At 42.6% G+C, this 24,672-nt stretch overlaps 1 protein-coding gene across 1 annotated transcript in view; it reads left to right on the forward strand.

Annotated features, from left to right (window-relative positions):
• ATP10A (ATPase phospholipid transporting 10A (putative)) overlaps positions 1 to 24,672 on the forward strand; it is a 169,196-nt gene that overhangs the window by 106,893 nt on the left and 37,631 nt on the right. The window contains exons 7-11 of the mRNA XM_068268154.1: positions 942 to 1,065; positions 12,839 to 13,091; positions 18,403 to 18,620; positions 19,872 to 20,066; positions 23,291 to 23,849. Coding sequence (XP_068124255.1) covers positions 942 to 1,065; positions 12,839 to 13,091; positions 18,403 to 18,620; positions 19,872 to 20,066; positions 23,291 to 23,849 — 1,349 coding nt within the window. The remainder of the gene's footprint in view (positions 1 to 941; positions 1,066 to 12,838; positions 13,092 to 18,402; positions 18,621 to 19,871; positions 20,067 to 23,290; positions 23,850 to 24,672) is intronic.

The following is a 24,672-nucleotide window of genomic DNA, read 5'->3' on the forward strand; positions in this document are numbered from 1 at the left end:
TTGCTAAACAATTGCAAATCGAATTGGATCGTAAATAGAATCGTAATCGAATCGCACAAAGAATCGTATCGTGTAGATTGGGCTTTAGACTCCATGTACATAACTGTCCATGTCTATAGATGGGGCTAGGGCCGCTCCTGCATAAGGCCTGGTGCACACCAAAAACCGCTAGCAGATCCGCAAAATGCTAGCAGATTTTGAAACGCTTTTTCTTCTTTTTCTGTAGCGTTTCAGCTAGCATTTTGCGGTTTTGTGAAGCGTTTTTGGTGTAGTAGATTTCATGTATTGTTACAGTAAAGCTGTTACTGAACAGCTACTGTAACAAAAAACGCCTGGCAAACCGCTCTGAAGTGCCGTTTTTCCTATACTTAACATTGAGGCAGAAACGCATCCGAAATCCAAAATCTGCAGCAGCCCGGGAGTATACGTTTCTGCAAAACGCCTCCCGCTCTGGTGTGCACCAGCCCATTGAAATACATTACCCTAGCGGATCCGCACCCGCAAGCGGATCGCAAACCGCAGCAGAACTGCTCTGGTGTGCACTAGGCCTTAGTGGCTCCTTGCTACTGCACAGGCATGGCCATATGGCTGCGCTTGTGCACGAAGAGGCACGGGGCTTGGAGATTCTAGAGTAGGGATAATCAATGAGATGCAGATTTTTATGCAAATGTATGCAGTTTGAAAATTGACCAATCAATTTAAACCCGGGTTTAAATTGGTCCATATATTTGCATGAGAATTTGCATATTTTTGATCATCCCTATTCCAGAGGGTCCTGGGCAAGGATAGTAGGGGTTAATAGGACACGGGAAGTGTATGGAGGCTCTAGAAGCTTCCCTCTTCCTAGTAAGTATCTGTTTTTGCTTCCAGGTTTCACCTCTGGTTTCCTTTTAACTGTCTTTGTATGCATTGCATTTATTCACTGTGTTATATTTATACAGGACATGGATGTGGCAGTATGGAGAGAAGAGACCAGTGTTTGATGTTCTGGGAACAGATGGAAATTACATGAACCCTGTCCTTTCAGCAGTTTATTTATTTTTCACTATGATTATTGTTTTACAGGTAATTTTCAACCCCCAAAATAATTTTATGTCTATTGTTTACCTAGATTTTCGATTTTTCTTACATATTGCATTGTGATCACCAAGTATGACTGTGTAAACACAAACAAACTAAATGGAAATGAATATTAAAGCAAGTCTTCTGGCAAACTACTAGATATTAAAACTTACATGTGAAATATTTTCATATCCTCACACTACTGTTCCATCCTCTGGTGAGTAAGCACATTGCAGGAGGACTGCAGTCTTGCTATCCTATCTGCACAGCATTACAGTTCAGCATAAGAATTACAAGCCTTTATGAAGGCAAACAAGTACAAGTAATCTTACTTTTATTTGCTTAACCGTTCCACTACCACCAGTACAACCACCTTGCAATACCAGACCTTTTTTGTTTTTAGTTGTATGACACTTTCAAAACTTAATTAGCATCCTTTATTTTAAAGGGAACCTTAACTGAGCGGGGTATGTATGTTTCCTTTTTAAACAATACCAGTTGCTTGTCAGTCCTTCTGCAGTAGTGGCTGAATCAAAGTCCAGAAGCGAGTCAGCACCGTCTTAAGTAGAAATATAGCTCTTTTATTGATAAAAATAGAACAGCATGATGTCAAGCATCCATCAGCAGCGACAGCTCCGCTGTTTCGGGCACGCAGCCCTTCCTCAAGCTAGGAAGCAAAATCATCACACTGAAAAATTCAGCATTTCTTAAATAGTATCCACATTAATGAGCTCACACTCGTCCGGCCAATCAGAGGAAGGCAGGGACTGGCGGACCTGACAGGGAACTAATCCCTTACTATGCAAATTGGAGTACTATCGTACCACCCCCAGACATCAGCCTACACCAACCCACCTAATCAGCGGGGAAATCATTACCATGTAGCGGAACGCTCAGGATCCCGGAACCACGCCGCACCACACGCTGACATCCGCCGCGTCATTGATGACGCGGCCATAAACGTGGGCATATTCAATCAATGACCAAGGCGCGTCGCAAACCAATGCGAACGCGCCACGTCATCCCAGTCAGGCACGTCACCAGCTGCACCGGGCGATCCGCCCCCGCTATCATGTGGCCTCCTGAAAATAAACACTGTACCCATGGTAACCGCAACGCATTGTTGCGGAGCTTGAATCAGCCAGTAGAGCAGCCCAATCCAGGGATCCCCAGCGCTCCCCCACACCGCAACAATCGTATTACAGCCCTGGATCAATTTAACTTGCCAGTCTCCACCTAGCTCCTCATCGCCGGCCCGAACATTCTGAAAGATAAAGTAAGAAACACAAGATTAAAATGCATCAGCTCCTCACAAAACACAATACAGCACAGATCTATATGCACCCTGACAGTTCATATTCTTTGTTTAATCCTCCTCTACCAAAAGTACCTAACCTCCTGATCCACATGGCCTCCTTCCTCAATAGCAGTTTATGCCGATCCCCCCTCTTTACACTTAGGGGGGCATTATCAATAACCTGAACCCTCAGTTGTGAGACTGCATGTCTACACTCCCTGAAATGACACGCCACTGCGTGGTCAGAACTCTCCCCTCTAATGGCCGATTTATGCGATGAAATGCGATCCCGAAGTGGCTGTGTGGTCTTACCCACATAGCCCAGGCCACATGGGCACTTAATCAAATATACAACAAATGTTGAATCGCAGCTAAAATAGCCCCTAGTGAAGAATTTCTTCCCACTAGAGGGATGTGTAAACATGTCACCCCTTGCCACACTGCCACACATGTGGCAGTGCAAACAAGGGAAAGTCCCATTTCTGGGAACTCCTATCCTTTCAACCGCAGATGTGTGTACCACCTTATCTCTAATCCGTGGCGGCCGTCGGAAGGACATCAGTGGCGGATACCTGAATTCCTGTACTGAGGGAAAAGATTCCTTTAGTATTCTCCAATGTTTATTAATAATCTTATTAATCTGATAGCTCTGACTATTGTAGGTACTAACAAATGCTAGTCTAGGCACCTTAGGTCTATTCTTGGTCCTGGTGCTATCTTTATTATCTAACAAAGTACTGGGATACCCTCTCTTTCTGAACTTATCTCTCATCTGTTCCAACCTACTCTCACGTTTTACAGGATCCGCCACCAATCTCCCAACACGCATCAACTGTCCCGTTGGAATATTATTTTTAATATGTTGCGGGTGAAAACTCTGGAATTCCAGTATGGAGTTCCTATCTGTGGGTTTAGTGTATAGGTCAGTGAGCAATTTGTCACCCACCCTATACACCCATGTATCCAAAAAAGAGACACCTGTGGCATCCACATGTGCGGTCAAAGCAATCTGGGGACACTTACCCTTAAGTTCAAAAATAAATTGCTCAAGAGACGAACGCGGCCCCGCCCAAATGCAAAAGACATCATCGATATATCTCCACCAGCATTTAGCATGCTGGTGGAACAAGGGACTAGTATACACGAAGCTTTCTTCGTATTGTCCCATGAATAAGTTTGCATAGGACGGGGCCACGTTCGAACCCATTGCGGTCCCTCTACGCTGCGCATAGAATGTCCCATCAAAATAAAAATAGTTTTCTCGTAGTACTATCTGTAACAGTTGGACAACAAATTTTCTCTGTTCACTAGTCAGATCAGAGTGTAACATAAGGAACCATTCCACAGCCTCTACACCCCCATCATGAGGGATGGAGGTGTAGAGGCTTTCCACATCCAGAGTAACCAACACACAATCTGTGTCTAATGCACTTAAATTGTTTAATTTCTCTTTGAACATCTTTGTATCTCGTAAATATGAATCTAGTGAGAGAACCATTGGTTGTAAAATCCTATCAACAAATTGTGCTAAAAAGACAATAACTGAATTAATACCCGATACTATGGGCCTACCAGGTGGTGCCTCCAAACTTTTGTGTATCTTTGGGAGAGTATATAACATGGGGGTTACTGGATGATCCTTCACTAAAAACTTAGCACATTCCTCATCAATGATACCTCGTTGTAAACCCCCTTCAACCACCTGTTTAATCAGCCCCTGTATCCTAAACAAGGGATCAATTTCCAATTTCTCATATACCCCTATTTGTGCCAATTGTTGTAAGATTTCTTGGCGATAATAGTCACTGTTTAACACCACCACTGCACCTCCCTTATCCGCAGGGCGTATAACAATCTGTTCATTATTTTGTAGAGACTTGAGTGCCTCTCTTTCTCCTTTAGTACGATTAGACATAATTTTTGGTGGATGTCTGTTTAAATTTTCTTCCAATTGACTCAAGTCTTGTTTGACCTTAGAGATGAACAGATCTATAGTGGGGTGACTTGGAGGGGTAAAAGTACTTTTGTTCCGTAGTCCCAAAGGTTTTAAGGACAATTCAGTTAACTCCTCTGTGGTGTGCAATCCAGGCCACCTTGGTACACAGGTGAAGTACTGTTTCAATTTAATTGATCTAAAAAAAACAAACAGATCTAGATCCAGTTGAAAAAAATCTGGACCATTTGTAGGACAAAAGCCCAACCCTTGATTAAGTACTCTGGTTTCATCTACAGTAAGTATGTGACTTGACAAATTAACAACTAGTTGGCTTTGTGGTTCCTCTGACGTAGATTCATCTTGCCTGATAGATTTATGTTCTTCAAATGTTTGTCTTTGTTTTTGCTTTTTCCGCTGGTATCTCCTACCTCCTCTCCTTCTGTGTCTTGTGACGACTGAGAGGAAGTGTCCTTGGGGGTCACTAAAAAATCTGAAGAGCCACTCTCTCCATCTCCTTGTGGCTTTGGTTTCTTACCCCTTTTAAAAGGATTACGCCCTCTTCTCCTTGGGTTATACCCCTCTCTTTGCCAAGTATAGACATATCCATTTGTATAGTCCATCACATCCCGATGAAATTTTGCTCTTTTGGTATCTTCCACCCCTGTGCGGTATTTCTCTAATTTAACCTCAAGATCGTCAAAGTATGACTGTCCAGCGGCTGGTGACAATAGTCTATTCAACTCTTTTGTGATTGATGAAGATTACATCAATCACAAAAGAGTTGAATAGACTATTGTCACCAGCCGCTGGACAGTCATACTTTGACGATCTTGAGGTTAAATTAGAGAAATACCGCACAGGGGTGGAAGATACCAAAAGAGCAAAATTTCATCGGGATGTGATGGACTATACAAATGGATATGTCTATACTTGGCAAAGAGAGGGGTATAACCCAAGGAGAAGAGGGCGTAATCCTCCTTTTAAAAGGGGTAAGAAACCAAAGCCACAAGGAGATGGAGAGAGTGGCTCTTCAGATTTTTTAGTGACCCCCAAGGACACTTCCTCTCAGTCGTCACAAGACACAGAAGGAGAGGAGGTAGGAGATACCAGCGGAAAAAGCAAAAACAAAGACAAACATTTGAAGAACAAAAATCCATCAGGCAAGATGAATCTACGTCAGAGGAACCACAAAGCCAACTAGTTGTTAATTTGTCAAGTCACATACTTACTGTAGATGAAACCAGAGTACTTAATCAAGGGTTGGGCTTTTGTCCTACAAATGGTCCAGATTTTTTTCAACTGGATCTAGATCTGTTTGGTTTTTTTAGATCAATTAAATTGAAACAGTACTTCACCTGTGTACCAAGGTGGCCTGGATTGCACACCACAGAGGAGTTAACTGAATTGTCCTTAAAACCTTTGGGACTACGGAACAAAAGTACTTTTACCCCTCCAAGTCACCCCACTATAGATCTGTTCATCTCTAAGGTCAAACAAGACTTGAGTCAATTGGAAGAAAATTTAAACAGACATCCACCAAAAATTATGTCTAATCTTACTAAAGGAGAAAGAGAGGCACTCAAGTCTCTACAAAATAATGAACAGATTGTTATACGCCCTGCGGATAAGGGAGGTGCAGTGGTGGTGTTAAACAGTGACTATTATCGCCAAGAAATCTTACAACAATTGGCACAAATAGGGGTATATGAGAAATTGGAAATTGATCCCTTGTTTAGGATACAGGGGCTGATTAAACAGGTGGTTGAAGGGGGTTTACAACGAGGTATCATTGATGAGGAATGTGCTAAGTTTTTAGTGAAGGATCATCCAGTAACCCCCATGTTATATACTCTCCCAAAGATACACAAAAGTTTGGAGGCACCACCTGGTAGGCCCATAGTATCGGGTATTAATTCAGTTTTTGTCTTTTTAGCACAATTTGTTGATAGGATTTTACAACCAATGGTTCTCTCACTAGATTCATATTTACGAGATACAAAGATGTTCAAAGAGAAATTAAACAATTTAAGTGCATTAGACACAGATTGTGTGTTGGTTACTCTGGATGTGGAAAGCCTCTACACCTCCATCCCTCATGATGGGGGTGTAGAGGCTGTGGAATGGTTCCTTATGTTACACTCTGATCTGACTAGTGAACAGAGAAAATTTGTTGTCCAACTGTTACAGATAGTACTACGAGAAAACTATTTTTATTTTGATGGGACATTCTATGCGCAGCGTAGAGGGACCGCAATGGGTTCGAACGTGGCCCCGTCCTATGCAAACTTATTCATGGGACAATACGAAGAAAGCTTCGTGTATACTAGTCCCTTGTTCCACCAGCATGCTAAATGCTGGTGGAGATATATCGATGATGTCTTTTGCATTTGGGCGGGGCCGCGTTCGTCTCTTGAGCAATTTATTTTTGAACTTAAGGGTAAGTGTCCCCAGATTGCTTTGACCGCACATGTGGATGCCACAGGTGTCTCTTTTTTGGATACATGGGTGTATAGGGTGGGTGACAAATTGCTCACTGACCTATACACTAAACCCACAGATAGGAACTCCATACTGGAATTCCAGAGTTTTCACCCGCAACATATTAAAAATAATATTCCAACGGGACAGTTGATGCGTGTTGGGAGATTGGTGGCGGATCCTGTAAAACGTGAGAGTAGGTTGGAACAGATGAGAGATAAGTTCAGAAAGAGAGGGTATCCCAGTACTTTGTTAGATAATAAAGATAGCACTAGGACCAAGAATAGACCTAAGGTGCCTAGACTAGCATTTGTTAGTACCTACAATAGTCAGAGCTATCAGATTAATAAGATTATTAATAAACATTGGAGAATACTAAAGGAATCTTTTCCCTCAGTACAGGAATTCAGGTATCCGCCACTGATGTCCTTCCGACGGCCGCCACGGATTAGAGATAAGGTGGTACACACATCTGCGGTTGAAAGGATAGGAGTTCCCAGAAATGGGACTTTCCCTTGTTTGCACTGCCACATGTGTGGCAGTGTGGCAAGGGGTGACATGTTTACACATCCCTCTAGTGGGAAGAAATTCTTCACTAGGGGCTATTTTAGCTGCGATTCAACATTTGTTGTATATTTGATTAAGTGCCCATGTGGCCTGGGCTATGTGGGTAAGACCACACAGCCACTTCGGGATCGCATTTCATCGCATAAATCGGCCATTAGAGGGGAGAGTTCTGACCACGCAGTGGCGTGTCATTTCAGGGAGTGTAGACATGCAGTCTCACAACTGAGGGTTCAGGTTATTGATAATGCCCCCCTAAGTGTAAAGAGGGGGGATCGGCATAAACTGCTATTGAGGAAGGAGGCCATGTGGATCAGGAGGTTAGGTACTTTTGGTAGAGGGGGATTAAACAAAGAATATGAACTGTCAGGGTGCATATAGATCTGTGCTGTATTGTGTTTTGTGAGGAGCTGATGCATTTTAATCTTGTGTTTCTTACTTTATCTTTCAGAATGTTCGGGCCGGCGATGAGGAGCTAGGTGGAGACTGGCAAGTTAAATTGATCCAGGGCTGTTATACGATTGTTGCGGTGTGGGGGAGCGCTGGGGATCCCTGGATTGGGCTGCTCTACTGGCTGATTCAAGCTCCGCAACAATGCGTTGCGGTTACCATGGGTACAGTGTTTATTTTCAGGAGGCCACATGATAGCGGGGGCGGATCGCCCGGTGCAGCTGGTGACGTGCCTGACTGGGATGACGTGGCGCGTTCGCATTGGTTTGCGACGCGCCTTGGTCATTGATTGAATATGCCCACATGTTTATGGCCGCGTCATCAATGACGCGGCGGATGTCAGCGTGTGGGGCGGCGTGGTTCCGGGATCCTGAGCGTTCCGCTACATGGTAATGATTTCCCCGCTGATTAGGTGGGTTGGTGTAGGCTGATGTCTGGGGGTGGTACGATAGTACTCCAATTTGCATAGTAAGGGATTAGTTCCCTGTCAGGTCCGCCAGTCCCTGCCTTCCTCTGATTGGCCGGACGAGTGTGAGCTCATTAATGTAAATACTATTTAAGAAATGCTGAATTTTTCAGTGTGATGATTTTGCTTCCTAGCTTGAGGAAGGGCTGCGTGCCCGAAACAGCGGAGCTGTCGCTGCTGATGGATGCTTGACATCATGCTGTTCTATTTTTATCAATAAAAGAGCTATATTTCTACTTAAGACGGTGCTGACTCGCTTCTGGACTTTGGCTATAGATGGTCTGATGTGCACAGACCATAGGAGTCATAGCACATCTGAACCTAATCCCCCATTGGTGCTTGCTGCACACTGTGGTAGTGGCTGAATCACACACCTGAAACAAGCATGCAGCCAATCCAGTCTGACTTCAGTCCGAGCACCTGATCTGCATGCTTGTTGAGTGGCTGTGGCTAAAAGTATTTATTTTTTTTTTGGGTCAAAAAAAAAATATGTACTACTAAGGCTGGTTTCACAGTGGGACGTTAAAGTCCCACGTTAAAGCAGCCAGTAACGCAGCCTAACTCACAGCACAGTGCAATCAATTGTGCTGTTCACAGTGCCCATGTTGCGTTACATAGTAACGCAGCACGTTTAAACAAAGTGCTGCATGCTGTACGTTATACTGGGCTAAGCAGCGTTAGACTGCTTGCACATGCTGAGTAATGTTGGAGGAGGAGGTCTCCCCTCCTCCTCCTCCGCAGCCAGCCACATGGCTAATTAATATTCACTGCACTGTGATGACTTGTGGTGGGACTGTAGTGTTGTCCGGATCATGAACAAATCGTTCATTTGATCCGGATCTTTTTTGTGATTTGAATCATCCGGATCATAACAATGAAAGATTCGGTTCACAGTGGATGTCTGTCTGGAAGAAACAGGAACATACAGAATGTACAGTGCAGTGAAAGTCCTGTCCTGCTAGTCATTTCACCCAGTCTGCTTCCCTAGTAAAATGATTCAAATGATTTGGTTCAAAGATCCGGATCTTTTCAATAATCCAATTCAAATGATCCGAATTCTTAAGAAGATCCAGACTTCCTATCACTAACCTGGAGCCGCTGCTTTGAGAGCTGCATAACGCAGCTCAATCTGACGTCCAACTTCAACACCACCATGCGTTGCGTTAGGGGCACGTTATGCGACCTTAACGCCCCCTAAAACACAACGTCTTGGTGTGAAAGTAGCCTAAAGTAACACTTTCGATTAACATGTTTTTTCAAAGCTAGGTACACACAATACAATTTTCTGTCAGATTTACATGCCAGATCGATTTTTTTTTTTCCAACATGTCCGATCTGAATTTTGATCAATTTTCCGATCGATTTCTGTTCACTTTTATTTAAATTGATCATAAAAACGATTGGAAAATCGGATGAAATTTAGATCGGACATGTTGTAAAAAATTTATCTGACAGGTAAATATGCCAGAAAATTGTATCGTGTGTACTTAGCATAACCTGGGATTGAGAGAGTTCCTGAAGTGCTGGTAAATAATGATGTATACATTTCACTTGTTTGTCTCTTTTGTTTACTGTATCAAAATCCTTTCACTCTTATCTGAGGGCAAGCCTGCTCAAATCTGACAGGTGAATGAACCATGAGGGGAGGGGGGAATTCCCTCACAGTACATCTTTTGACCCTGTGTGTGAGGAAACTCTCAGCAGCTGCATGTCTCTGACTGAGCTGACTGCAGAAAGCTGAGGAAATGTAACTTGTTATACACATTTGTAATTGTCTGTGAAACCTGACCACAGCTTTTCATACTTTTTTTGCTTTCAGAGTAAAATACTCTGTAGTCTAATATGCAAAAAAAGCACTGGCTGTGCATAGAAGCAGACACCCTTTTTGCAAATGATTTGTTCCAATAGAGCTAAATCCTAAGCACAATGAATTCAAGCTTTTGCCTCTGATATTTAACATGAAAAGTAGGAAAATGTTTACACAGCTACTCAGACATTATTTGTAAATTGTCATTTTAGAGCACTTGGTTATTAATAGTGTTTCTTTAATAACAAATCCTTATAATAACTGCTACAGTGGTTACCCAGCTTTGATTAGCTTAGTGGAGGTGCAGCACCAATACAACCTACTTCCAGACTTTCATATTTGTGACATCCATTTTCATAGGAATTTAGGTTTATCCATGCTGCAGGGGCTCAGTAATAGAGAGTTTTCATGAAGTTACCTCATTGACTATGTGAAGCACAAACTTTGAGCTTGGGTTTTGCATGCCTAAGGCTCATGACTGTTTAGGTTACAGAATAGAGCTTTGTATAGGTCACCATCACACCAAAAATAGGGTTCCTTGATGGGTGGTCACCCTCTTGAATCTACACTAAGCTTGAATCACCCTCTAAATCTCCACATCCCAGCAAAGAATAAAATACAACACTATGCGGTACTACATTTAAGATGCATTTGCTTAGCAGAGGTGTACACAGGGATGAGTTATCTGTCTGTAACCCTGTTCAACCCCATCAATTTTCTCTCTGGCCACCCCCATTAACAATCCATTCATACCCTGTTCTCAACAGTAGTTTACCAACCTCCATCTATCTGACTCTACCCCATACCCATCAAATTTATATCCACTTCTTCCCCATGTAGTTTTATATTTTAAAGGGACCTTGAGCTCTCGCTAAAAATGAAATAGTGACTTACCTGGGGCTTCCTCCAGCCCACCGTAGGCTGCAAGGTTCCCCCGGCGTCGCCCTGGCTCCTCTCCCGGTCCCAGCTGGCAGCTCCATTATGGGACTACTTCTGCTTAAAATCAACAGGGCTGCTTCCCGCTTCCTCAATTCACTAAATCATGCTGGCCGACTACGCGTCATCATGGTGGGCGTCGTGGGAGTCCTGCGCATGCGTGATTCAATATTAGAGAACCACGCATGAGCAGGACTCACGCCGTCGGCTGGGGTGATGTCATGAATTGAGGAAGCGGGAAGTAGCCCTGACTACTTCAGGCTGAAGTCGTCCCATAACGGGACCGGGAGAGGAGCCAGGAGGACGCTGGGGGACCTTGCGGCCTACGGTGGGCTGAAGGAGGCCCCAGGTATGTCACTATTTCATTTTTAGTGAGTGCTCAGGTTCCTTTTATGCAAATACTGCAGTTCAAAGGAAAAATTAAAACCAAACAAGATAACCATATTGTGTAAAATGTGTAATTACATGTTTTATGTTACTGTAAACGCAGGTCTTCCATAACCTAGAGTATAAAGTATAAATTAGAAGATGATTGTATAGTTTCTTCTGAAGCTTGGACAGGTAACTTGTAATACAAAAACTTTAACAAGACACTAAGGGCCCGTTTTCACTACTGCGGCGCGATTTCAATGGGAAAATCGCGGCAAAAAATCTGCATGCGGATGCGTTGGCATTTCTATGCGGCTTTTCACGCGGAATCGCTCATGGTTTGCACAACGCGATTTTAACCATGTCAATGCCGGCAAGCATTGACATGGGTTTTTAAGCGGAAACGTCGGGAAAACCGCAAGACTAAAATGCTTGCAGTTTTCCTATTTAGTTACATTACCGATGAATCGTGTGCAGCATTTGAATTCTGATGGGTCTGCCATGCAGATTTTTTTCTGCACCACATACCGCACAGAATCTCGCACAAGTGGAAACGGTCCCATCCACTTGTACTGTCTATGCGAATCTGTATAGCATCGCTCTAGTGGAAACGGGCCATGAAACAAGCATGAATGTCCCACTTGTTCCTGCTGTCTGGAATGCATGAGGGCAGACAGTATGCTGTACATCCATTTACACTTTGATTTCTTCCTAAACTATGAAAAAACTACACAGTGGACCAGTAACCAGCTAATATTTCTGAATGCAATGATTGTGGACTGATAGTGTGGGATCTCTCTATCAGTCCACGATCTCCTTAACAGGAAGAGATCATGGCAAACCTCTGAGCTCTGATTGTTTCTGATGCAACCCTTTTCAGGGAAAATTAGAAACTTATAACTGTTCTGTGTGTAGTGGAAAGGGATACCTGGGAGCTCCATTTGTTTTCCGCTGAATAAGCTTTGAACATTGCTCAGGCTCACTACTTCTCAATTTTGTATGTAAACCAATTGGACACAATTCTACCTTTGAGGGATTCATTTCCAACTCAGAATTGTTTGCATCTTTCACGAATGCTTGGACACAGCCCGACTTTTAACATTGTGATGATTCATGCTTGTTTCAAATGGCTATCTAGACTAGATCAGATGTTTAGAGTGACCAAAGGTTAAGGTGTGTACTGGGCCTACTGCCTTAGGTAGATGGGAAGATAATTTGAGGAACAAGTCATTTTTAGTGGCAAAGTAAGTTTTGCTTGGAATAAATTGCTCATTATTAACTAACCTGAGGTGTAAAAACCTAAAACTTTATTTAAACCTTTACCTGACACACTGCCATGCTAGAGACCATATCCGTTTCAGCATGAAATACTAGCTGCTGTCTGCTGATTAGTCCAATTACTGTGTTTACTAATTCTGTAGCTTAGTTTGACCAGAAATATCTTGTTGACTAAACTGTGTATTGTATTTTCAGGTGCTCATTCCAGTATCCCTGTATGTTTCCATTGAAATTGTGAAAATCTGCCAAGTGTATTTTATTCACCAAGACAAAGACCTGTATGATGAAGAAACTGACTCCCGTCTACAGTGCCGAGCACTAAACATCACTGAAGACTTGGGTCAGATACAGTATATATTCTCTGACAAAACTGGAACACTCACTGAGAATAAGATGGTCTTCAGACGGTGCACAGTCTCTGGAATAGAGTATTCTCACGATGCCAATGGTAAAAGAATTTAGTTTTTGACCCAAAAGTCTCGGAAATCTGTATGCTCGTGATTTGGTGTCGCTATTCCCACCTGTACTTGGCAGCTGTATACTTTTTGCACAGATGTCGTGGTGATGTGAATGATTTTTTGCAAAGAGAATTTATCTGGAACAGCTACAGCAAAAATGAAATAATTTTGACTAAACGGCATAATCCCCTACTTATTGGTTACACTATATGGTGGAGAATATCAAAGGGCATACTGTAGCAACATTGGTAAGGATATAATGGCTGCTGTGGTGGCCACACTTTGGGAGTATAGCAACATTGAATGGGCTAGAATGGCTGCCCTGGAGGAGAGTGGCAAGAATGGTAGTGACATAATGGCTGCCCTGGAGGAGAGCAGTGAGGGGTTATAATGGTGGCAGTGGGGTAGAGTGGCAATGGGACATAATTGCTTCCCTGGAGGAGAGTGCTAACAGTGAGTGGCTATAATCAGAATTTGTTTATTTCGCCAAGCACGGGTGGGCTGTGCCCGGAATTGGATTTGGCACATGGACAGGCACAGAGAGTCAAGACAACAGACGAGTAGTACAGGGCAAGAGTAATACAACAGAACATGATTAATACAGCAGGACGTGAGAATACACATTTGTGGTAGGGGTCCAGCAGGGACAGCAGCGTGTGACAGCAGATAACTCTGGCATAGCCTAAAACAACGCAGATAACAAGCAGCCGCAGCCGAGGTTGGATGTTAGTTAGAAATGGGGAAGAGTGGCAGCAGTGCAGAGTCAGAAGAGTTACACTGTTGGAGTATGGCTATCACTGAGGTGAGACAATCTGACTGACAATATCTGCATGTCATTCGGCTTGTTGATATTTGCTCATGCCTGGTAATATTTGTATGTCTGGGCTATCGACTTGTCATTAGTAATAATGTCCTTGTATGACTGAGGTATTGCTATGCCTCATTCTTATTGGGCCCACTCGTGCTATGTTGGCCAGGCCCCATGGTAACTTGATCACACCCCAGTTCTTGCCTCAGTCTTACATACCTTCGATTTTTTTATAACCCAAAATGATCGTTCATAGTGGCTTGAATTAAAAATATGGATTATCCAGGGTTCCCACGATACCAGCCAAGCCATGCTCTTCCCTCCTCTATACATAGAACAGGACAGGTTGTTTGGTAGAGAGTGAAGCAGTGTTTGCACAGTATCCAGTTCTAAACTGTCACCCAAAACAACCAGGAATGATCAGTTTGGCAAACCATTTTTCTAAATGTATAAATTGCTTTAGACATTTACAAAAGGTTGCATAAGACAAAAGGCTTCTGTTTTGGAGCTCAATCTTTGTATTCATAAATCATGGCAGTCTGGTAGCTTAATATAAAGCAATAAACTTACTGTGAACGCACAAGTGTAAAACCAGGTTGATTATTCCAGTTCCACTTCTGTGTGAGCTGTCATTATGGATTACAGTAAATTCTGTGCATACTTATGATAGCAGAAATGCCTGAGGCAGCCTTAAATGATGAAGCTCTTCGTTTCCCCGATCACATTGGGGATGCAATTTGTGGGACAAATGCATAGTAAGCTACCTGAGCATCCCTGCTATCTACAAAACAGAGCCATCTGTGAAAGTAATGTTTCAGCTGTTGGTTCTCTTATGCGCACTCCAGTGCCCCGTGAGATGGGCATCTGTTTTACTTTTCTCTGATTGCCAACGCAGGGCTGTGCTGGCTCAGAGCTTTATTATTAGACATTGCTGCTGCAGCAATAAGTACAGAAGTGCATTAATTTGTCACCCATCTGCCTTCATATCAGCAGCATTTAATTCCCACTAGGAAATATTTCTCCCCACTGTTGATGTATCTTATACAGTATATTAGCAGCACTGGGAAAGATGTACTTTCGTGCTAGGCTCAGTGGTTTATTCTATGAACAGTTATCTATCTCGAATAACCACTGGCCTGTGAATGAGAATACTTTCGTACAGGAAGTGACTGTATGAGTGAAACTCAGAATAGCAATTTGAGTATTGATGTTCCATATCCAAAGTGACATCAGAGTTGGCAGGGTCAGAGTTCACCTGCAGTGAAAACTGAATGTGAGAATGAGAAATAGTTCAAAAAACTTAGGCTGCTGTCCATAATGACCAATAAGAAAACTGTTGAATTGTTGAGTGTTTTGGCACGCAGCTTTCATGTGATCAGTTTCTGCTTTCCAGATAAGTGCCATGTTTGCTTTGAAATGTACATGAACCATATGAGCATTTTTTCAAATAAAATCTGCTATGCAAACCCAACCCCCCCCCACCTTTTTTGTGCTATTTTAGTTTTTTTAATATTCGTAGTACACTTGGTGTGTATTTTTCCATCATTTCTTTTTTTTTCCCCACATAGCACCTTGTTTTTAATGGCTTTCTTTTTTCCTTTTTATCGACTTTAACTCAAACACAATCATAGCAAAGTTCAGCATGCACTACTTTTAGGGGACAAATGAGTTTGCATAAATGTAACAGCAGTGTAAATGGTGTACCACGATTTCTATTATTTTGTTAGCGGCGTGACTGGCCAAACATGTATTTCAAAGACCAGGTTGAAATCCATGCAAGCATAGTTTACAAACTAGTCAAACAGTATTAAGACATCACCATTGTGCATGTACCCTCTGGACTTCAGATGTATTATTTAGTAGTATTCTGTGGTTTAAGGACCCTGCAGTTGTGTGAGAACATTGCAGGAGTGGTCCTATTGCGGTTTTAAAACATAGTAATAATATATACTGTATCACTTATCTGCTAAAATTCAATTGGCTGCACAGAGTCTGTAGGGATAGCCACAACCCCACCTCATAAAATACAACAGACTAATAAAATAACTCTTGCATCTGTCCAGTAAATGATGCAACAATTTATAAAAACTTAAAAATTCATCTGTGATCGTACAGCAGTCCTGACTCTCAGGGCCCGTTTCCACTATCACGAATTTGCATGCGTTGCCCGCATGCAAATTCGCATAGCCAGTGCAAGTGGATGGGACGGTTTCCACTTGTGCATTTCCCCGCACGTTTTTCTGTGCAGAAAAAATCTGCAGGGTAGGGCCCTGAGAATTCGCCTGCGTGTGGAATGCAGGCGAATCGCACGCAATGTATTTAATAGGGAAATCGCATGCGTTTTCCCCATGCGTTTTTTGCCGCGATTTCGCATGCGATTTCGCATAGGTACCCATGTTAATTCACACAGGCAGTGACATGGTTAAAATCGCATCACCCTTACCTATGCGAAATTGTGGCAAAAAATGCATGCGGAATCGCACCCGCATGCGATTTGCCTGCGGTGATTCGCCGGCGATTCCGCAACGCTATAGTGGAAACGGGCCCTTAATGTCCTCTACCCAGCAGCCTTACCAGACTATGCAAACATTCCTAATGACAACTGCACAGATTCGTCCACTGGTCAGACTTCCTTATATCGAACACAGATATTCTCCATTTTAAAACCAACACCTTCCTTAAAAAATGCTGCAGATTGCCGCAAACCCCCAAAACCCCCACAAAATCAACGTTGCTCTGTGCGTACATAAAATAATGCACATAGCTGCAATCAAATACTACAGTAAGTGCACATTTTTGTGCACATTATCCAGAAATGTACTTTAAATAGTATTTCAAAATAACCGTACCCATTACAATCCAAGGATAGGAATATGCCCATTGAGGTAAATGAGCAGTGCATTAATATTCTTCACTGTGGGGTTATTGCATAGTGTGCATAATGTCACGACCTAGCTTGCAGGACTTCCAATCCAATGTCTCATCCACACTTAAAGAGAATCTGTACTCTAAAATTCTTACAATATAAAAAGCATACCATTCTATTCATTATGTTCTCCTAAACCCCTATGTGCTGTTTCGGCCACTCCCTGCTGCAATCCTGGCTTGTAATTGCCAGTTTTAGGCAGTGTTTACAAACAAAAGACATGGCATGTGATAGGCTGAGAGGAGGTCAGTCTGTGACTCATGCAGAGTCTGAAGGGGACCTGGAGAGGGTGTGTATAGCTTCTATCCTATTACAAGCAGAGCAGCAGATTCCTGCCTGAGTGCCTGAGCCCGACAAAGCTGTCAGAGGAAAAAAGATTAGATTATATAACAGAGATAATACAGCCACTGTGCAACTAGGAAAGGCTGCAGTAAGACAGACCACATTAGAACAGGTATAGGAACTTACAGGATAGAAGAAATAAGGCTGAAAAATGTGTTAGTCTCTTTAAGGACACATTGTGGAAAGCATGCCAGTAATATTTTTTGGGTTGTGGAAAAAAATGGAGCACCCACAGGACATCAGCACTGCAAGGCCATTTTCCCACTGTACTGCCAATATGGTCTTCCTCCTAGTTAAATGGGCCATACATATAATAATAATAATGGCAGTATTTGTATAGCGCCTTTCTCCTGTCGGACTCAAAGCGCTTGCGAGGCAGCCACTAGAGCGCACTCAGTAGGCAGTAGCAGTGTTAGGGAGTCTTGCCCAATGAACTCCTTACTGAATTACTGGCTTACTGAACAGGCAGAGCCGAGATTCGAACCCAGGTCTCCTGTGTCAGAGGCAGAGCCCTTAACCAGTACACCATCCAGCCACTGCTATATACCTCTGATCACTTCTTCTGTATGCACAGTGACTATTTTATAGATGGCATCACACTCCCAGAATTCCTTGTATGAGGCAGACGAGAAGCAGTGTTCACGTGACAGTCATCTGATAGATGCTATGGGTCAATTTGAATAAATAAAATGTTCTATTTTGCAGCGAAAGAACTAAAAATATTGAAATAGGCAAATATTGTGACGTTAACGCAAACCTGAGGCGAAAACAAACTTATTATATAATGAATTGTTTGCATAGCATGGATCATGACTAGAACATTAGTAGCAAATGTTTTTATTTTCAGTTTATAGCTTTTCTTTGTAACATTGCATCATGCTGTCACAGTGGCAGTTTAAAAAAAAACACACTTATTTTTTTTTTTAAGCTGTACAGCAAAGAGGAAATTACTCCTTGAACTTCCCTGCAGTAAAACCTTATATCAAGCTGTCTGACTGTTCAGAAAGCAGTACTGCATTGACCCAGTGGGTCGAATAGTTCAGAGAAACGCTTTTGCATTGATAACTAGAGGGGGGGGGGGGGTTAACTCGTCCTGTACTGGAAAACAATGAGACTCTCTTCTTTGCAACTAATGTTCTATTTCTTAGCTATGCTACACATACAGTATAATTCAGATAATAAATGTATGGTCTGCATTAAGTGATATGCTCTCTTTTTTTTACAGCCAAACGTTTAGCTGCCTATCAGGAGTTAGAGTCTGAGGAAGACGATAATGCAACAAAAACAGCCACTCTTCCCAGAAGAGACAGCAACAGTAGCCACCACAGTGTGAAAGTGGTTCATAGGAGTCAGAGTACAAAGACTCACAGGCGAACTGGCAGCAGAGCAGAAGCCATGAAAGCCAGCATCCTTTCCAAGCACACTGCCTTTAGCAGTCCAATGGTAAGGGGTAGTCAATAACGATATGACAGCAAAGGAAAGGTTCACATCCTAAGTTAGCTGTTACCTATAAATGTGCTATAATGTGAAGTGAGAGGCAAATAACTGAACAACCCATTGTAATTAAAATAGACAGGCTAACGTACCTCACTACTGGGTAGAGAAATATATTTCTTATAAATGGCTCCTATATCTTTACCAGCTCGAGAGCAATAACATGAATGGCAAATAAATTCACAGTATTGAAGGCCAATCACTAATTTTGGCCTGCTATTTCAGTGTGTTTTGCAGATGAGACTAAAGATATGTGGTCAACATAAATTGTATGCAGAGTTCATAAAAGGACGGTTCTTACAGGCTTTGTACAACCTTACGAAGTGTTGTCTATATTAATAACTCGTGAGTTTATTTAATCATTCCCTTATGACTACTCTGAAATGTGTTCTGATTAGGATTCCATTAATGTCGGTTAATAGATCTTCCCAGAGCCATTGTTATCTGCATTTTAGCCAACATCTAAACAAAGAATGTCGGTACCACGAATAAACCTCAAATGTGATTTATTGTAACGGTCACTTACATGATAATAAAGGACGCAGACTAAGGTGCAGGTGGGCGAGTGGCAAGGAGTAGTCTCGGAACTGCTCGATGCCAGCCCAGATTGTGAGCAAGCATCATGAGATGCACCCTTGCTTAGCCAAAATATCGAAAGGTCAGTGTTACGCATATCAGTAGGAAGGTTAGTGGTAGCCATTTTGGTAGGAATTTTAGTGTTGGGGAATCGGTACAAGGGTTAGTGTGAGAAGATAGGGTGGGGGGAGGTTATGTTATTGCTTGGGGTGCTACTTTTACGCAGCTGACTTTCTGCTAAACTGTAGCCGAAAGTAGGCTACTGGGTACATATCGTATAGGCACTATATTGTAGAATACCTGTAATACAATATTACCAATAATATTTAATACTATTACCATCAATGTCAGATCACCAAAACTCGCGTGTCTACACAGAATGTATACTTATGGAGAAATCGGTCTCTCCTGCATTTGTTTCAGTGATTTGACGTGACGCTGCAGCTTTAGAATTTGTCTTGTACATCAGACTTTATTGCGGAAACAAAATCTCTTATCTCTTCTTCCATTGCTAGGGCTTCATTATTGCATGGTCTGGCCATTGTATTGTTCTGAATTTTTGAGCTACAATATTATTTTATTATTATTACAGAGTTTACCCATTTTAAAATTGTATCTTTCAAGGAAAAAGATGTCACCCCTGACCCAAAGCTTCTGGAAAAGGTCAGCGATTGCACTAAAGCCTTAAAGATCATGAGAAACCATGAAGACCTCCTCTCCCAGATCACCCCAGAACTTATGGATGTCTTTGACTTTTTTGTTGCTTTGACTATTTGCAATACGGTTGTTGTAACTGCTCCAAATCAGCCTAGACAGAAGGTAATGTGATCAACCAGGATCTTTTTACACTAATTATTTTGTAATCAATCAGTTAAGCCTCATACGCTTATACGAAGACAGTCACTCTGGAGTGTGAGGGAATTGCTTCCTTGGGCTACAGTGCGGCCCGAGGCTCTAGAGAAGCGTCACTAGCCTGCAAGTGGGGGGAGGAGGCACGTGCTGATGCATCAAGGCTGATCAAGCTAGATTTTAGCCAGGGTGCTCTTTATCAGCTGCCTTAGCTGAGATTAATCTAGCATGTGTATGTAGCTTTAGAGTGAAATGTGTTTTATTTGGCCACCATAAATTGCCACTTAAATAGCAATTGACAACTGAGCCACCATATTTATTACCTTTTAAAGGGAACCGGAGGTAAGAGGCATAAGGAGGCTGCCATATTTATTACCTTGTAAAAAATCCCAGTTACCTGGAAGCCCTGTTGATCTTCTGGCATAAGTAGTGTCTATGTCAAAACCCTGGAACAAGCATGGCTAATCCAGTAAAGCATGAGTCAGAGTACCTGAACTGCATATGCTTGTTCAGGGTCTGTGGCTAAAAGTATTAGGGACACATGATCAGGAGGACTGCCAGGCAACTGGTGTTGTTTAAAAGGAAATAATATGGCAGCCTCCATATCCCTCTCACCTCGGGTTCCCTTTAAATAATACCAGTTGCCTGGTGTCCTGCTTATTTTTAATGCATCAGTAGTGGCTGAAAAACACCTGAAACAAGCATGTGGCAAATGCAGTCCAACTTGAGTCAAACATCTGATCTGCTGTTAGGGTCTTTGGCTAAAAGTATTAGAGGCAGAGGTTTAGCAGAACAGCCAGGCAGTTTGCATTGTTTAAAAGGAAATAAATATTTATTTCCTTTTAAACAATGCAAACTGCCCTTTAAATGTTAAACTTCTATAAATATAAGAAAAGGTGGTTCAGATGTTTTGTTTGATAATCCTGAAAATAGTCAAAGAGCTATTGTAGGATTTCAGCAGTTCAAAAGTGTTGTTCGTTGAATTTCATGAAGATAGATGAATGAGCCAATTATGCAGTTCCCAGCTGGTTAGAAAGTATGTAATCACTGAACTTTCTTGTAGGTGGAGGAGTAAGCCACTTGCAGGGATCTCATTGGTTCAGAAATTGTGAAGTTCCATGTGGATACATAAATGAGCCAGCTAGAGGAACCCCTACAATTTATTAACCATAAAGGTCATGGGATCCAGTGTTCATGTCTGCAAAAGTCAGCTGTCAGGCTTTGATTCAAAACTCATTATGTCAGTCAACCTGGAACACCAAGGTTCCTGTGCTTTCCAAGTAATGCAACCCCAGTTCAGGAATGAGCTAAAATGCACTTTTCACGGAAGTGAGTTAAAAGAAGTTTGGATAAAACACACACTTAGCTCAATGACGAATATATGCAAGTCAATGTTTTCTCCTAAAAAGTAAATGGAAACAAACATGTTTTTCTGGCTGTGCCAACAATGCTGATGCCCAGAGTGCTTTCAAGCTCCAAATCTAATTATTTTTGTTGGGAGCTGAATAAACCAGGTTTTCTATTCCACTAATATGGCTGCTTAAAGAGACTCTGAAGTCTCGCTTTTTTTTACCTGCTTTTCTCATATAATCCTTTTCAGCATGAATGCTCCCCTCGGCGGATGGGTGATTTATTGCTGCGTAATAGCCCTGCAACGCTCCGGGGCTCGCAGGGCTTCACTTCCTCAAAGAGGCAGAGCTTTAGGCTGTAGCTCTGCCTCCTCCACAATCAATCTCTGCAGTTCGCCGCCTCTCCCCACCCCTCTGTCGTCTTTCACTGAGAGGGGCGGGGAGGAGGCGGAGGTTCACGGAGATTGTTTACGGAGAGGCTGAGCTGCAGCTCAAAGCTTAGCCTCCCCAGGGCAGCACAATCTGCGACCAGCAAAGTCGTAGAACTTTGCTGGTCTATTACACAGCAATAAAACGCCCATCTGCCGTGGGAATGCGGTGATTCAAGTGGGGCATTCATGCTGAAAAGGATTATTTGAGAAAAGCAGTTAAAACGAGACTTCAGAGTCTCTTTAACAAATCTAACCCCTTAAAGTCGGATCAGCTGATTTTGGCGCGCGGCGCTGAGAGCCGAGCACCGAAACTGGGCACCCCATAGCAGCAATGCTATGCTGCGTGGGGTGCGTAGCGGTAATTTGGGGCTCCGGCGGCTGCCAGACCCCGAATTACATCTCCCTCCGAGTTGCGACAACTCAGAGGGGAAATAGTATTCAACACTGTCTCAGAGTTTAGCGGCATCGGTGAGGGCCGTCGTTCGTCTCTCACCGCGCCGAACTGACCGGCGCCAAATTAATATGCACCCCCTTAAAGTGGACCTGGAACTCAGAAAGTCCTCTCTGCTCTAAAAGATGCACAACAACATAATCTTCGAAGAAAAAACATTTCTTTGTTACAGCTGATCTAAATCCTACAATAAATCTGCAGTGTTTCTACTTCCTGATTCATGGAAGCAGACGTATTATTAACACCTTGTGCTTTCAGATGAGTTTATCTGCCGTGGCAGTCATGTGACACAGGAAGAGATCAAATGACAATTTGTGATTAGACACAAACGAGGGGGAATTAGACAGGCTTAACTCTCTAAATACATACTGTAAAACTGTTAAAGAAACACCAAGCCTTTTCAGTGTTGCTGAGTAGATTTTTATTCTGGAGGTTCACTTTAAGCCTGTGGTCCTTAAAGCTGTATAAAACCCTGACATAATAATCAATAAAAACATGTTTTCCTACTTTTTATATGCCATACGGTTAGCATATTTGCTTTTGTGCATGAGTATTATTCATTTAGAAATTATACGTTTCTAAACTACACTTATTTTACTCTGAGAGCTGACTTTGCATTTTTATTTATAACTGCTTTATTCATCCTCTAACTTAACCAGAAAGCATTTATGCTTGTCCGGCCACTGGTACTATGTGTGCCGTTGTAGTATAGCCAAACTCAGGTGCCCAAATTACTTAGTCACTGCCATCATAGCAAACGCAAATTTAAACTCTACCCTACTGTGGCACCCAATTCAACTGATTTAAGGCTTTGCTGTGTTGCTTTATTACTGTGCTCATTTTCAGAAAAAAATGGCAAGCTTGCAAATTTGCTTCACTGTATTGGATATCAACATATGCTTTTGTGTAAAAGTCCAGCCATCTTTTAAGTCGGCACACTTTTTTTTGTTTTTTTCTTTTAAGGTGAGAGTCCGGTATGAGCTGAAATCTCCTGTTAAAAGCATAGAAGACTTCATCCGCAGGTTTACTCCAAGTAGGCTAACTTCTGGATCAAATAGTAGCAGTTCATCAAGCCTTACCACTAGTAAATCTATGCAAAGACTTGGATCCAGTATGTTGTCATCCTGCTCAGTTGAAGGCAATTTTACAAAGCTTGAAGGAAAACTGTCTGGCTCTCCACAAATAAGTATTAATGGCCAGGGCTCTCTGCATGGTACTAGAGTGACAGGAGATGGACAGGAAGGGGAGCTGCGTTATGAAGCAGAGAGTCCTGATGAAGCTGCTCTTGTATATGCTGCTAAAGCATATCATTTCTCTCTCGTTGGTAGACTGGCTGATCAAGTAACAGTGGAGCTACCTTACTTGGGGAGATTAAACTTTGAACTTTTGCACACCCTGGGTTTTGACTCAGCCAGGAAAAGGATGTCCGTTGTAGTCAGACATCCTCTTACAGATGAAATTGTTGTTTACACTAAAGGAGCGGACTCTGTTGTTCTGGATCTTGCTGAACCATGTTCCAAAGGTAACAAGTGGTGCATGTTCTGTGTCTTTCTCCTATTCTTACACACGCCTATAGTTATGAATATTGTGAAATACGTCTAGCCGCTGTGTCCTACAGAGTTAACACTGGCGCTTTGATTGTCATACTTCATTTGTATTGAGTTTAATAGGTACTCACCTTATTACTGATGTCAGTCTGTCTTCAGTATTTCACTACATGTGTTAATATTGCCTTTCATAACTATAGATGAGGGCTGGGGTTTGAAGGAGATGTAAATTGCTGGCATGGGCAGTTCAGTCAATGCTAGAAGCCTTTTAAATAAAATTTGACGATCATTGCCAATTTTGTGCTTAGTTTTTGGTGAGATCATTAAGCAGCACTCTATCTTTTTCACCTTCAGATATGTCTTAACTTTAAAGGAATACTGTAGGGGGGTCGGGGGAAAATGAGTTGAACTTACCTGGGGCTTCTAATGGTCCCCCGCAGACATCCTGTGCCCGCGCAGCCACTCACCGATGCTCCGGGCCCCGCCTCTGGTTCACTTCTGGAATTTCCGACTTTAAATTCTGAAAACCACTGCGCCTGCGTTGCCGTGTCCTCGCTTCCGCTGATGTCACCAGGCGCGTACTGCGCAGGCCCAATATGGTGCCCGCGCAGTACGCTCCTGGTGACATCAGCGGGATCGAGGACAAGGCAACGCAGGCGCAGTGATTTTTCCGACTTTAAAGTCGGAAATTCCAGAAGTGAACTGGAGGCGGGGCCAGAGCATCGGTGAGTGGCTGCGTTGGCGCTGAACGTCTGGGGGGGACCATTAGAAGCCCCAGGTAAGTTCAACTCATGTTCC

This window comes from Hyperolius riggenbachi, chromosome 2 (assembly GCF_040937935.1).
Source record: "Hyperolius riggenbachi isolate aHypRig1 chromosome 2, aHypRig1.pri, whole genome shotgun sequence".
Lineage (NCBI taxonomy): Eukaryota > Metazoa > Chordata > Amphibia > Anura > Hyperoliidae > Hyperolius > Hyperolius riggenbachi.